General features: G+C 39.4%; 1 protein-coding gene across 3 annotated transcripts in view; it reads right to left on the bottom strand.

Annotated features, from left to right (window-relative positions):
* LOC113238186 (nuclear factor related to kappa-B-binding protein) overlaps positions 1–15,267 on the bottom strand; it is an 18,036-nt gene extending 2,769 nt beyond the window's left edge. The window contains exons 1-21 of one of the 3 annotated variants that reach the window (XM_026474952.1): positions 14,705–15,267; positions 14,299–14,592; positions 13,732–13,848; positions 13,157–13,536; positions 12,347–12,474; positions 11,762–12,010; positions 11,182–11,294; positions 10,656–10,771; positions 9,606–9,722; positions 7,854–8,033; positions 7,234–7,380; positions 6,870–7,032; positions 5,645–6,451; positions 5,480–5,569; positions 5,016–5,099; positions 4,007–4,174; positions 3,052–3,903; positions 2,101–2,241; positions 1,278–1,356; positions 930–982; positions 581–631 (exon numbers count right to left, since the gene is read on the bottom strand). In XM_026474952.1, the coding sequence (XP_026330737.1) occupies positions 581–631; positions 930–982; positions 1,278–1,356; positions 2,101–2,241; positions 3,052–3,903; positions 4,007–4,174; positions 5,016–5,099; positions 5,480–5,569; positions 5,645–6,451; positions 6,870–7,032; positions 7,234–7,380; positions 7,854–8,033; positions 9,606–9,722; positions 10,656–10,771; positions 11,182–11,294; positions 11,762–12,010; positions 12,347–12,474; positions 13,157–13,536; positions 13,732–13,848; positions 14,299–14,592; positions 14,705–15,136 (4,761 nt within the window). In that variant the 5' untranslated portion in view covers positions 15,137–15,267. The remainder of the gene's footprint in view (positions 1–580; positions 632–929; positions 983–1,277; positions 1,357–2,100; positions 2,242–3,051; positions 3,904–4,006; positions 4,175–5,015; positions 5,100–5,479; positions 5,570–5,644; positions 6,452–6,869; positions 7,033–7,233; positions 7,381–7,853; positions 8,034–9,605; positions 9,723–10,655; positions 10,772–11,181; positions 11,295–11,761; positions 12,011–12,346; positions 12,475–13,156; positions 13,537–13,731; positions 13,849–14,298; positions 14,593–14,704) is intronic. The other 2 variants (XM_026474953.1, XM_026474954.1) reach the window with 2 other exon arrangements.
* Between the last annotated feature and the right edge of the window lie 301 nt (positions 15,268–15,568).

Raw genomic sequence — 15,568 nt, 5'->3', positions numbered from 1 at the left:
TAGACACGACAGTCGTTCGACGATAAAATAAACGTCCACGACACAGTCACGACAGATAGTCGTGATATGGGAACAGGCTAGACGCGACAGTCGTTCAACGATAAATGGGAACGCGCCCTTAGATTTTCGCGATTCTTACATATAGGAAATACTATTTTATCGGATTTAAATAGCGCATATTTGTTGTAACAAACAAATCGACGTTTCCGGTCCTTTACAGGTCTCATATAATTAAAGGATTTACTATTATTATTATTACCTCTCTATGTAACCTGCCCCAATAGTTCCGAGAAAACTTTTGATGTGAGTTGGCTTTATTGAGTGTCAAGCTTTACCTACAGTTACTACGCGTTCCTAATTAAGAACACGACACGCTGTTTATTCCTCATTGCAATAATAAAATCAAGATATGTACATACAACTATATACCGAAAAACACATTCTCTGCTGACTAAGTGAAGTTTCATGTAGTTTTTCTGTAATAAAACCTTCATGCATATAATTTCAATTATCTTAGTGTAGCGTCAAAGTAGCTTTAGTGACGTTCGAGCATGCGTTGGTGTGCAATAATAAAATTCACCTGTTGTAACTTAATGCCCTGCGCGAGTTTTACTTGTTGTAACGGATTCACCTATAAAATGTAACGAGCAATGTGTTAATTAATACAAATTCCGTATTCGTAGTAGAATAATAAATTGGCACATCTCTGCTATAACATTAATTTACGTAAATATATTTTGATCAACATAGATTATACGAAACAAAAATATTAAAGGTAAACAATTTGGTTCAATGTGGTGTCCCTTACCAGAGATCAAAAATAACTTAGTGTTTATATTTTATTCACACGTAACTTTGTGAATATGCACTGTCTGTCCGTTAGTGTGCATTTTTTTTAAATATTGAATTAAGTTATTATAAATTTGTACCTGTTGCAGTTTTAATACCGGTGCTGAACTTGTCGTGGTCACTGCTTGGCCTCCTGTAATAAATACATTTCGTTTATTTTAGTAATAGAATATGTATTATTAATAATAAACGTATGTAATAATTTATTACATACGTTTACTGAACCACAGGTATTATTAGTCTTGTTACTTTTAAATTGCATATTGGAACGCTACGTGTATGACTTGAGGTCAATGATCCTATAGACTTGAGGTGCAATTTATGAGAAATAATTCTGACATTTTGTAACTTCGCTGGGTGTGACGAAAATGATTTCTATGAACTTGTTTTTCACACAAGGAAATTAAAAATATTTTTCCTTATCTTACCTATGTTACTTAGAACTATAGTTTGAGAAGTAGATGCACCTCCACTGGAGGTAACCCTGATAGCACTGCCGTCACTTTGCTGAAACACAATGCAAACTTATTAATCTTTATAGTGCCCTGAATCGAATAGTGTGTGGCAGGTTCCCCTTCTACGCAATTTTATTACTTTATTGTAGAGGCAGGAAAGTGAAAGATTGCCGGATAATAACAAAAAGGAATTTTCATAGATTTTACCGCCTTTTTTAAAATATGTGGTGCATTTATATTCGTGCACCACAAATAAATGCAAAATAATAGAATGCTGTATGACGGTTTTTCTTTAGTAAACAGACTACGTTACAAAGCGCTATGTACATAGCTCTTATATATTTAAAAGTTTAGAGCAGCGGACACTACGCGGATAGTAGCAGCAGAGCTCCTTGTGAAAGAGTTTGTCAAGGGTAGTACTGCCACATTACCTATTTCTGCCGCTAAACAGTAATGTCAGCATTACTGTGTTCCGGTTTTGAAGGGTAAGGGTGCAGGTGAAATTACAGGCACATGGGCCTTGTCAACTTAAGTCTCAGGGTGACGGGCGCAGTGGCAATGCCCCTCAGATCTTTGCGATTTAAAGCTCTGAGTTGCACTGTAACTGTTATGTGTGTAGCTTACCATCAGGCGCACGACTTGTTCGTACTGTCACTTGATATTATAAAAAATAAACACATGCAAACTCCATAAATAACAAACTGTGTGGTTTCTTTTTTTTGACAGTAATGCAGTTATTTTCGATCATATTTGAGAAGTAATTTATTGTGATTTGATGAAAGCGTGACACACTCGCCTGCAGTATGATGTTGTGTAGCGGCTTGCCGGCGGCGAGCAACAGCGGTCTCGAGGCGCGTGAAGCTGCAGGGGCCACCACACGTACGCCTGCCACCTGCCGCACCGCTGCGGTCGAACCCTCCAACGAAATCATCTGACCCTGCCACATCAATCAGCGTTACTAACAAATTATCCACCTAAAATTCTAAACTAGAAGCATGAAGCTACGTGATTAAGTTTGAACTTTTAAATAGCGCAACAATATTGACGACCTTAGTGACCTAACGGTTTACATTGTGGGCGCTGGATGTGAAGATCCCGGGTTCTATTCACGTTATAATCGGTTTTGCAACTGACCTTTTCTAAATTGGTTCTGGTCTGGATGTTCTGGGAAGTGCCCCATAATTTCGATGCTCTGGTACGCACAGTACAGGGAATTTCCTAGTTTGCGACCAGGCAATTGGTGTGGTTATCTGACACATATTATTATCATTAAAATTACAGTACCATCTAACAATTAGATATGCCGTTATTTTGACTGCAAATTTATAGGCTTGCTTGCCACAGTCAGGTTTGAATACATAAAATTATCATACATAGTTGCTGGAAGGACTACTATAATAATAATAATAATAATAATAATGCACACACTCAACATAGCCCCGCACTAGGGAAACCCTGTGTCGCGGGTGCCATGGACACACACATAGACAACCACAAATAAGACCCAAACTCACGAGAGAAATAAATGTAGGTCATACAAATATTTCTACCGGCCCGGGAATCGAACCTGGGACCTCTGCGTGGCAGTCCGGCATGGTAACCGTTCGGCCATGGAGGCAGTAAACTACTAACTACGTATATTATAAAATATTCATAATAATGATCTTTCGGTTTAAAATAACGCGAAAAAAAACTAGAACGTACAACCTTTGTACGTGTAAGATATATGCAATATGTTTACATGTACCTGTGCATTAGTGAGCAGTTTGGCAACCAGGGGTTGCGCGGCCTTCTCTGTCGATGATTGCGCCCGCATGGTCTGGGGGACAGCCTTTGCCTGCTGGTTGGCAAGCTGCACAGCCTGTCCGCCAGCCAACTGCAGCGTCTGTCCGCTCGATAGTTGAACAGTTTGTCCACTTGCGAGTTGCAAAGTCTGCCCACTTGGCAATTGCACTGTCTGCCCACCCGCTAACTGTACCGTCTGGCCAGACAACTGCACGTTGGGCACCTGCACGTTCTGTCCCAACTGAACCGTCTGCACATTCCCACTAGTTAATTGAACAGTCTGCCCACTTGGCAATTGCACACTTTGCGACGATAGCATGTTTTGACTCGCCACTTGAACTGTCTGACCACTAGGTAATTTCACCGTGTGACCTGTCAATTGTACACTTTGACCAGCAAGTTGTACGGTTTGCCCGGCGATTTGTACCGTTTGACCGGCGAGTTGGACTGTTGATATTGGGATTTGTACTGTGGAACCAGATTGAACCGCTTTGACTGTGGGAGAGGAGGGTTGCGTGCGGGGACTGGATGTTTTCACTGTTGCATTTGACACGGCACGTATGGCTTGAGACGAGGCTAATTGAACAGTCTGGCCACTAGGTAATCTGACACTATGCGTCGGGAGTTGCAGCGATGATAGTTGTAGCGTATGTCCAGATGACAGTTGCACGGCTTGTCCGCCAGGCAGGTGGACAGTTTGGTTGGCGGCCAACTGGACGGTTCTACCGCCCGCAAGCTGCACTGTACGCGTGGCTACTGATGATGTCACTGACGTCGGCAAGCTGCTTACTACAGTAGTTGTACTACCGGCGTTCTGTACAAGAGCGTTCATTCACAAAACAATGAGTATGGAACAATAAAAGTTTAAATAACCTTATGAATTTCCAAAATGAAAATGAAACGAGTTTGAAAAATACCTGTGCTACAGTAGTGACAGTGGGCGTATCCACAATCATAGTGCGCTTTTTGGCGGTGGGCATGTTTTGTTGCATAAGTGCTCGAGGCGAGATTAGTGACTTGCCCGCAGAGGGTGCCGCGGGACTTAACACTCGCACTACGCCGCGCCGCGGCCCGACTGCCGTCGTCTGAGAACCAGTCATTAGTGCTTAAACCTTTTCGAATTACCTCGATATTATACAGCTTACTGGCAGTCACACTAAATCTAAAAGTGCTTTTTCACTAACGAAACGAGTCGGGAGTTGAAATTTATATATGGCAAATTGTCTCTTAACGCATCTTGTGCGACACGAGAATTGAAATATTTGTTAATGTAATATTGACCCGTATTGCTACGTACACGTTGTGTACGTAGCAAACTCTGCAAGGAAAACACGTGTTAATATCAATTGCGAGATTGTGGGAAACGTGTGATTTAAGATTTAAAACAAAATATTACTTTTCTGCAAATAATTGCAACTTGCCCTGCAGTTGGATTTTTAAAATGTATTGACCACGTAATTTACTATATTATTTTATTTTACTATAACAACCTCAGCGCGAGCTCGCGATGGCTGTTGACATAAATCACGATCTCGCGATAGCTATTAATGGAAATGTTTGGTGTAAATATGACGGCTAGAATTCTCGTCTCCTTAACAGTTGCACTTGAAAATCAGTCTGACGTTGTTCAACGTTACATGTACAAATTAATTCTGTTTTAATTTTTGAAGTTCCAGAATGCGTTCTGAAAATAGGGTGTGACATAATGCTGAACTTTGTTAGGCGCTATTAGTGAACCCGTTTAGCCATTTTAGTGTTGTCCGATTCATTCGAATGGTTTTGCTTTTTTTTCAATGTGAACCGTTTAAATAAGAATAATTAGTTTTCATCGAGTGGTCTAACACGGGCATCAATCAACTTACATTGACCTGTCAGTTTTTATCGTTTTAGTCCATAAAATCGCGGATGCATTTAATGTAAACTAACCTGTGGAGTAGGGGTTGATGCCGCAGCGACAGTGACCTGTGCTACAGGAGGTCTAATCAATAGTGATCGAGGACCTTGCGCCACCTGTACACAAAATATTGCCTATGTATAAAACAATTAGGATAAATCTTCCAAATGCGGTAAATGTCATTAATTATTCCCGATTATCTGCTGAAGTTTGTTCTAGTAAATGTCACACAGATGGCTTTTATAAGTTATATTGTTCGTAAGCACAGTTTAATAAGTACAAAGCAGAAGCACGTTATATACAACATCAAATTACACATAGACAAGAGCATGTCCTATTCAAAATTATCAGTAAAATTTGTTCCTTTCTGAGGAATACCTGTAAAGTTAATAAAATGAAAGGTTAGTGAATGAAAGGATTTTTGAATAGGAATGAAAGGGTGTAGATGTGCATTTGCAATACGTTTATCCTACCTTAACATTTTTTTATTTCCTACCTTAACCTGGTTTTGAGCGGCGATAACTGCAGCAGGTTGCATTGCTGCCGGTTGGACGGTTTGTTGACTCAGTATGTTAGGCATTGGTACCTAAACAATGTTAGTCAGTTAAATATCACACTAAAATTCATACCAAAAGTTAAACTTTACTTAATAGAAACCTACCGAAACTTGTGACGTTTCAGGCTGCTTTTGTAAAGGCCTCTGTTTTATGAGGGGCGATTTGGTGGGCGTTGGAACAGTTGTCGGCAAAGGTTTTTGTATTTGAGCAACCTTCGGCGGTTCCTGCTTCGGTGCTGGCTGAGGCGTAGTTTGTTTTACAACTGGAGGCTGATTAACTGGCTGGGTAAGGGTCGGTTTAACAGCTGTGGTCTGGGTAAGTTGTTTCGGAGATTGGCTAGGCTGTTTTACCACATTCACCTGCTTTGTTTGAATCATATTAGCTTTTGGTAGTGTTTGTTTCGTCAACTGCGCTATGACGCTAGCTTGTTTAGCGGACTGAGCCATCAACGCTGCCTGTTTCGCGGCTTGACTTATTAGAGTTTGTTTCGGTGGTGGGGTGTTCGCTTTCGTTTGTTGCACTCCCGACGTTGTCGGTTTCGGCTGAGGAATAGGCGCCGATTTAGCTGGAACCTGCTTAACAGTTTGAACTGCGTTTTGTTTCATCACTTGAGTGACAAGATTGGCCTGCTTGGCCGCTTGAGCCATAAGATTCGCTTGTTTCTGTGTCGGTTTGGTTTGGATCGATTGTTTAGTAGTTTTGGATTTAGGAGGTGTGACTGCGACGAGTTTTCCTTTAGGCCTGCTGTGTTGTAGTGAAGGTTGCTTGCCCTGCGCTTGCGTCGCTTGCATCAGAAGCTGTGCGGAGGATAAGTGCGGCACAGCCGTCGGGGAACTACTGTCATCGACGTCGACATCAGTGTCGGATCCGTTGTCAACTATCTCTTCTATGCTGGCTACATCCATTTCCATCTGTAGACACGAATTTCAAATATAGTACCTATTATACTTGAAATACTAGAAGTAGCCTGGCAAACACGCCTATGGATGCCCATCTACACATCATGCTCTTCAACCCAAACGGGCATAACTTACATTATTCATGGATAAGTTATTTACATTAGACGATTTATAATTTCATGTTCTATGTCATGTATAACAGTATATTATGTTTTCACATTATATTATTTATTGCACCAAAAACATACTACAGAAAAAAGGTGAGCAAATTTAAAAAAAAAATTATATTACTTTCTATGTTTATTATCTGTAACATTTCGTCGAAGTACTTAAATCTAAGGATCATGAAATACATAAAGAAAAAAGAATATGTAATCAAGTACGCTAATCAAGTTTTTATTAGGTTCGATGTGTGTACGACATTACTCACGGCGTGAGGCGACGTGAGCGGTGACAGCCTGACAGGTGCGGGGGGCGGGGGCAGCGCAGCCGCAGGCGCCGGCGACGCCGCAGCCGGCAGAGGCGCGGCAACGGCTGCCGTCTTACCGCCACGGCTGCGACCGCCGCTTGCCTTTATCCAGTCTTCTTCGCTCCTTCAAGTAAACAGAAACATTGTGAGTGTACACTACAAGAAATCGCTACGGCGTGTGCGCCTGTGTTTTTGGTACCAAAAAGGTAGGTATGTAACATTGATGTAAACCCATAAAATTGAGTGTGTATTTTTGATAAACCCACATAATACAAAATCCACGATTTAGCCGATGGTAGTAGAAAATGCGACATAATAAACTTACCTGTGCCTATGGAGATATGTCCAAACAGCTGATCTCTGGTCGTATTTGACGATGGGATCGCGTTTTGCCGAATGCAATCTGTCCAGCGCAGTCGACACAGCGCTCAATAACGATTGGTCTGAAGTAGGCGTTATCCATTGTGACATCCTAGTAAACGTAACATAGAACGATATTGTTTAATTTTAAACATATTTCGCTGATGATAAAACTTCTCGTAATAAATTGTTAAGAAACTATGCACCAAACATATGTTATATGACACGATACAAGGAGAAGAGCTGTCGCTTTTACACTTTGCGACTAATACGAAAAGAGTTTGTTATCATCTACGACATAGTTTCCCAAAGTGGTCCCTACCGCCCCCCCCCCAATGGGCGCTGAAGAGTCCTAGGGCGGTAGGGGCCTCGGAAGCAATTGGGGGCATTGATGCTGTTCAGGTGCTACCGCATTTAAAAAAATTAAAACCTGAATTAATGTTAATAGTTACATGAGAGGAGGTATGTCAGGACCGTAGCAACAAGGAGGTCCGCATCCTCTGCGTACCTTATTATGTATGTTACGTGCGTAGTATGTACTCTTAAGTGGGACAATTGTGTCTATCGTTTGTATAATAAAATTACTTGAGTAGCATGACCACATCATGCCTAGATCCCTCCCCGTTGGGCAGCCTGGCGACAGCGTCTCTGACGAGCGCGAGGTAGCTGGCGTGCCTCGGGCGGTCGGCGACCAGTGCGCCCGCGCCGCCCAGCGCCGCGCCGCCCGCGCCGCAGCGGGGAACGGGGCCCACCACTGACCGGTATCTGGCGGAACCAGTTCCGATCATTTTCTTATACCACTGCTCATTGTAATTCCATTGGTACTCCACTGATATTACATTGCAATTATGATACCATTTGTATTCCGCTAAACTCTAGTTCCAATGGCAGTTGAATAGTAGCTCAATGGCTGGATGAAATTGCTAATTAGCAATAAAGCCGCCTGTTGTACATTGGCTTACTCTGTGATACTTACATTACTGTTCTATGTTGTCATTGGAATTTTAATGTGCAATAAAGAATATTTCAATCTAGTTCTTAGGTTTTATATATAGTGATAAAATAGGGTGTCTTGCATTAATATTATACATAACTGGTTGATGACTGTACCTCCTCAGTCAACCGTGACTATGGGACCTGGGCCCGAAACGTTGTTTTGGAAAAAACAAATATACGCCATTTAAATCCGGAAAAATAGTTTAATGTCCTAAATATTTCAATCATTCATTCCATTTACAAAACACTACTCTTAACTTTCAGCAGAATACTCTTTCGACACACAACTGTTATTATAATAATTATTTAAAATTACCAGTACATTCATTTAGTCGACCAGTTAAGTAGTTAATCGACAAGTTAAGTAGTCCAGCAGTTAGCACTGTGGACGTTTAGATGAGGTTCAGAGTTCGATGTCCGGCAGGCCTAATTAAAAAACAAATTTTTCTCAATTCGTTCTGGTGAGGAATTTTTTTATAATCCAAGTCACGGGACGAACAAGGCGTGGGCCTGGTGGTAAGCGACACGCCTGTTAATAACAGTTGCAGTGCCACTTAGAGCTTTGAACTGCAAATACCGGAGCGGCACCGTGACCCGAGATATACATGTTGACAAGTCTCAAATGCCTGTAATTTCACCAGCACCCCTAATCTTCAAAACCGGAACGCAGTAATGCTCACATTACTGCTTGGCGGCAGAAATAGGTAAGTTGGCAATACTTCCCTGGACGACCTATTTCATAAGCTCTACTACTATACGTATTCTAATACCCTAGAGTTAATAAAATCAGAGTACAGGGAATTTCCTAATTGTGCTGTGTATTGTACTTTATTGTTATGCAGAACATCTTTTATCATAAATAAATTTACATGTAATACATTGAGATTGAACACACTAAAAGTACGCAAATATTCAAATGCAAATTTAAGATTTAATATTCATGATAAATCTGGTGAGGTTAGGATGCAATTTTTATTTCTTAAATCGAATACAATTGCAAGTAGACAAATTCAAGGCATCCTAATAAATCGAATCTACAGTCACTGTTAAATAACTTTGAAAGTTCTACAATTTATTATTATTTATTTATTAACTGCCTCTGTGGCCGAACGGCTACCATGCCGGACTGCCACGCAGAGGTCCCAGGTTCGATTCCTGGGCCGGGAGAAAATATTTGTATGGCCTACATTTATTTCTCTCGTGAGTTTGGGTGTAATTTGTGGTTGTCTATGTGTGTCCATGGCACCCGTGACACAGGGTTTCCCTAGTGCGGGGCTATGTTGAGTGTGTGCGTTATTATTATGCGTTATAATTAAGTAACCAAAAACAGCGAAAACTCACCCGTGCTGTACATATGTAAAGGGTTTGGCAGCTGAAGCAAATCTCTTTCTTTCTTGAATGCGAAACTCTGCTATTTCGGCGCTCGTTGGCGGACGCATCACCCATGACGTCGGATATCTATAGAACAATGGCCTCTATTGAACACACTGAACTAAATCTAAAGGACCTGTATAAGTTACGAGACCCGGTCCACACGGCAGGCCTGTTAAGTATTTAGTAGTTTGATGTTCATTCAAATAATATATTGTAATGTTTTTATTAGTTCTTAATATGTAATGTATTTATGAATATATTTGGTTGCACTCCTTTTGCATATCCCAAATTTTTATCATCTGGTTGTTAGAAGAAATTACTACTTAGCAATAAGGCCACTTGTTGCACATTATCTTACTATTTTTATACTTAAGCATTGGTGTTATAGTACGTAAGTTACTATTTTGTGTTGCCACTATGATTTTATGTGAAATAAAGAATACAATAGAAATAATTTTATTCATTCATTCAAATAATATAATTGGGTGTAATTTATAACATAGGTAATTCTTAATGTTGTCTATGGTTTTGCCAAATCTATAGAGCGTTCGAATGTATAAAAAATGCAGAAAGTTCTTAAGTTTTCGCAATTGTTAAACATAGGAAATGAAACTATTTTTTTCTGATCTAAATAACGTATATTTGTTTTTTCAAAAAAAACCAACATTTCTAGCCCTTTACTGGTCCCATGGTCACGGCTCACTGACTTAAATCCGAAAAAAAATGTCTCATTTCCTAAATTGCATTGAGTTTGAACCTTTCATATAGAAATTAACGAGTTTTTGAACCAGTGCAATTTTAAAAGTCACTTATTTAATGGGAAGCTTACAAACCCACGACCACATACATAAGCTAATGTATGCTCATAGATGTTTGTCTATACCATTCAGCTTGTTTAGTTAATATACATATATACAGTAGCAAGACATTTCGTTTGATTGAAGTGCACTCGCAGTATCCACTTAGGACGGTGCACACAATTTGCTACGAAGTATTACTGTGTTGTAGTGAACTGACTTGGGCGGTGGTGGCTCTGTGGCGGGCGGTGGCGGAGAGACGGCACGCAGCCAACGTTCACATAGTCGCCCTAACAGTGCGTCGCAATCACGCCCCGCGCCGATCCACTGGTACATCTGTCACAAGCACAGGTATATTTATACACATTAACATATTTGCTGTTCAGTGCCATGATCATTTTTATATACCAAAATATCTTTATGTTGCAGCCTATATACAAGTATTTAATATTGTGGAAATCCCCTACAGGCGGATTTTTTTTTTTATATTACTTCTTAACTGCTACAGAAGAAATATTATGTTTTTTAAATATTATGTTTGCTTTATTTGATAATAGTTTACATTTTAAGAGTCACTCACTTTACAAAACTACAGAAATTGTGCAGACCTCTTTGTTACTGGTTCGGACACTAACCAATTGTAAGTTCTGAGGCTAAATAACATTAAAAGCAATTCGCGCTGTTTACTTCTTTTATCAACATTTGAAATATATCCGGTTTAAAAAAAATTCACATTAATTACCAACCTGTGTTTCTGGCATAAACTGTAAATATGGCACGTAGTCGTCCGGGTGTGGCCCTCGCTCGCCTGCTAAGAAAGCCAGAGCGCTGTCTAGTTCTGCACACCAATCATCTGCCACTGGAAAAATTATGACATATGATAAATGTTTTGAAGTAACTGAAATAGAAAGCATTAAAGCTTACTCACCACATACATAGTTTTAGTAGCAGCAGAGCTCCTTGAGAAAGAGGTCGTCCAGGGAAGTACTACCATATCACCTATTTCTGCAGCCGAGCAGTAATGTAACCATTGCTGCGTTCCGGTTTTGAAAGGTAAGGGTGCTGGTGAAATTACAGGCACATGGGACTTGTCAAATTAAGTCTCAGGGCAATGCCCCTCAGATTTAAAGCTCCGAGTGGCACTGCAACTGTTATAGACAGGCGTGTCGTTTACCATTACACGCACGACTTGTTTGTCTCATCACTTATTATAATAAAAAAAAATAGTGCAGTTGAATGCAAGGACCATTTCACACTTGATATTATAAAAAAAAGTTATTTAAACAGACATGAAACTATATAAAGTTGTAAAATAATATCACTCACAGCTATACCACGTGTTAAGCGGTGCAATAGGCGACCTCATGACCGCGGCGCACCTCGCATGAAGCTGCTGTTTCGACGCCCTGTGCGCCGCACGCGCAGGGAACAGCGCTCGCACCAGAGACAAGAAATTTGCATGGGTAGTTTCTGTTAATGATTCGTCCGGGTCTATAGCGTCTTCCAGCTCGTTTGACGTGTTTACCACAACCTCGCCTGAATCGTCCGCTATTTCTACAGGTAAAGCCATCATGTCTGAAAATTAATTTTTTTTCAAAAATTAAAGCAGCTATTTAAGTTGTTAAGAACAAGCATGAGAAGATATATAACATAACAAATCTTGCGATGGTGTTTTATTTATATGATATCTTAGTGACTTTTCGACATGTATGTTTGGAACTACTAAGTATATCGGCCCTCAGGCGAATATTTTCACATTTACTTAGTAAAACATCTGTTTTACATATTAAGCATGCTTAACTTGGCATTTATTTATTTGTTTTCATGTTCTGAATTCATAGTATAAATACACCAAAATTAACACTAATTGTAGTTACATAAATAGGTCTTATAAAATGTTTCATAAATTACCAATTCCATCCAGGTCTTCCAACTTGATAGGCACATGCTGCATGATCTTGGATCCTTGCATCAGCATAGACGGGTCTGGAGGTTCTTGTTTTATAATACTTTCTAAGTTAGCATCATTGCAGTTCATACTAAAACAGAAAAAAGAAAATTCGTCACATTTTAGTTCTATCATAACATCAGATCATTGAGTATATAACCTGAAATTGAGACGAAATAAGGGCCATATATTCCTGGTAACACATTAGCGATACAGCTCTTATAAATATCAACTCCCGTTTGCACTGAAATATAGACAGGCCAACTACTGACCTGTGCGTACGTCTCCATATATTCCAAATAATATTTTGTATTTATTGTAATAAAGATAATATCTCTAACAATGCCGTGCTGTTCTATTCGGTGGTGTGGGAAAAACAGCAAAACATCTAATTACAAAACAAATGGAATCACATTTCATCGGTAATTAAATATTAAATATGTAATTTTGCAATTTTCGTCCATTATAGCAAAGCTCAAGTGAACTGGTCGATTTGAAGTGAAACAGTTGACGACGCCCATTGACGACACCCATCAATTGTTTCGAACTCGGGCTAGCCAATCGGAGCGCAGTTATCACAGTAATGATATGGCAGAATAGTTTTCAAACAAATTAAATGACCTTTTGTCTCTATTTCTGGTTATATACTTAATTGCATCAGATATAACAAAACATAAATTGACAGTAAATATTTTTCGACTATGCAAATACATTAAAGAAATTCATAATTGGAACAGTGTCCAATTTAGAAAATGAACAAAATTAACACTAACTTAGTCATATTAGGATATTTAATATCAACAACTTCCTGTTTAATATCCATGTGATCAAACAGCTTCTTAGATTGCCTAGGGCTGGCTACAGGGTCCACAAATGAAGAGCTTTCCGAATCTGATTCTTCTTGTTCACATTTTATTTTAATGTTTGGCAAAAGAGGCTTATTCTCAATACTGTCATGTATATCATCCTTTTTTCTAATGCTTTTGCCATCAGATTTAATATGTTTCTCTTTTTTTGGACCTCTTTTCATCCTCTGTATAGGTGTATCTATCTTCTGGCCACCAAACATAAGTTTTTTAGCTCCATTAACTACTGTTACCCTTTGTTTTATATCTTCTAAGGTTATTCCTGTCGTGTTTAATTCAGGGTGATTCTGCAATAGTAAAACAAATTCGGAGTATATCTTTTGCAAAAAAATATGTTAAGAAATGCACAATATATAATAATTTAATACTAGCTCACATATCCTTTAGTTCATAAAAAAGTCACACTGATAATTTAAAAATAAAAGGAATATGGCAAAGGAACTGGTAAGAAGAACTCAATGTAACTTAGATAGTGGAATTACCTCTCTGTATTGTCTCCTAGCTCTGTGAGCAGCCAAGACATTTTTCAAACAATCCAGAGAGTTAGGTTGGGATGCTTCAGACCCACCTAGTGTCCCAGACACATTACCGTCCGTACTCTGAAAAAATTAATTTAATTTTAGGTACATAAATATAATTTGTTGCTTTATTTGAGGCACCTGGTAATCATAATTTGACTTCGGATGGCACAATACACAAAAAACATAATACAATAATTCAAAAAGCTTTCAGAACCAACATAATTTTGAACTTTTTCTTCCAGCAGTAGGCAATTAAGATTATAAATATTTATAAAAGGAGAAATAACAAACAGTATTTTTACACTTCCATGCAATATGATCAGCTTGTCTTTCACTGTGTTGAATACTATTATTGATCTAGAAAAGCTCTGTGTGTTTACAATTTTAGTATCTTATCAGATTGTTTGTTTAGGAACACAAAGACCAACTACATGAATTAACTTTTCATGATATAGTGAACACTACAGCTACTAATCAACTTGTTAGCTTAGATAAAAAACATACTTTGTTCAAGATGAACAAAATTACCTGGCCAGCAGTTAACTGTTTTTTTCTCTTATTAGTAACCTCAGGAGGACCTTCAGGGTAGTTTTCATCCTCAGATTCCTCTCCTCCCACCTCACTTCTGATTGCTGACAGCTCCTCAAAATACCTCTGTTTTACTCTAAGATACAATGGCTTGTATTTGCTCTTAGCAGTAGGCTTTGGAGGCAGCAGTGGTATGCGAGGTATGGGTCCTGGAGGGCAGGCTTTGGCAGCTGCTAATAAGCGCTCCCTTGATATCAACAGTTCTGGCAATAACTTTGCATAGTATGACTTAATCTGTAAGCAAAAATAAGTATGTGCTTTATATAAATCTGATATTAATATGATGGCTTTATATAAATATGATGTATAATTAATGTTTATGAATTTAGAACTCTGTAACACTCACCCTATGCCTCTGCTGCTTTGCTCTAGCTTTCTTAAGGAACTTTCTCATCTTTGCTATGTCTGGTCTAAAGTTTCCTTGCCTCAAATTATTAAAGAAATCATCTAAAGGAGATGTAAAGTTAAAAGGTTCACAATTAAATAACATTTTGATAGTTTTTTCCTTCTCCTCCTCATCATTTTCAGGGAATTTCGGCAAGAGCTGCTTGAGACTGTCCTTATGGTCGTCTTCTATCTCCTCCCAAGTTCTCATGGAGAAGAATTCCCTGAATACGCCGTAATCCTCGCAGAGCTCTTGCGGAAGTTCGATGGTGTGGCCGAGGACACGCACCATCTCCATAGCCTCATCCTCGCCCTCGGTGCTGCCGCTGGAGCTGCCCGACGAGCTGCTGCTCTCCCCGCTGAAGCTTTGCTCGCTCTCCGCCTTCTCCTCCATCCTGCCCACTCGATGTATGCTCTTATACGCCCCTCACACGATCCCTCCGTTTTTCACGCGTCACAACAGAGATTTTCCACCCGCTGCATTGAATTTTCGCGATGTTTTGTTCGTGTTGTTTACGAAAAACCGAGGCAATAATACGCGGAAGTCGAACAGAGAGCCATGAAGGTTTTTCAAATAGCCGTCAAGTCTTGTCTAAAATAAAATAGAACGCACACGCCAAACCTCTGTGTTTCATACATACTATGCGCCAGAACGCCACATTACGATGAGAAAATAGCTTGACAATCAAATTCAGCGACATTTTGCTCGAACCAGGAATTAAGAAAAAAAATCCTTGTTTATGGGATTTGTTTATGGTTCGTGTTGAGCAACAATGAATGAAGTATATACTGACGAAAGAGAAACAAATATTTGTCTATGCTCTGA

Source organism: Hyposmocoma kahamanoa, unplaced genomic scaffold (assembly GCF_003589595.1).
Source record: "Hyposmocoma kahamanoa isolate Upper Pololo Valley unplaced genomic scaffold, ASM358959v1 95, whole genome shotgun sequence".
NCBI classification, from domain to species: domain Eukaryota; kingdom Metazoa; phylum Arthropoda; class Insecta; order Lepidoptera; family Cosmopterigidae; genus Hyposmocoma; species Hyposmocoma kahamanoa.
The sequence above is the reverse complement of the archived record's forward strand: the minus strand, read 5'-3'. Positions and strand labels throughout refer to the sequence as shown.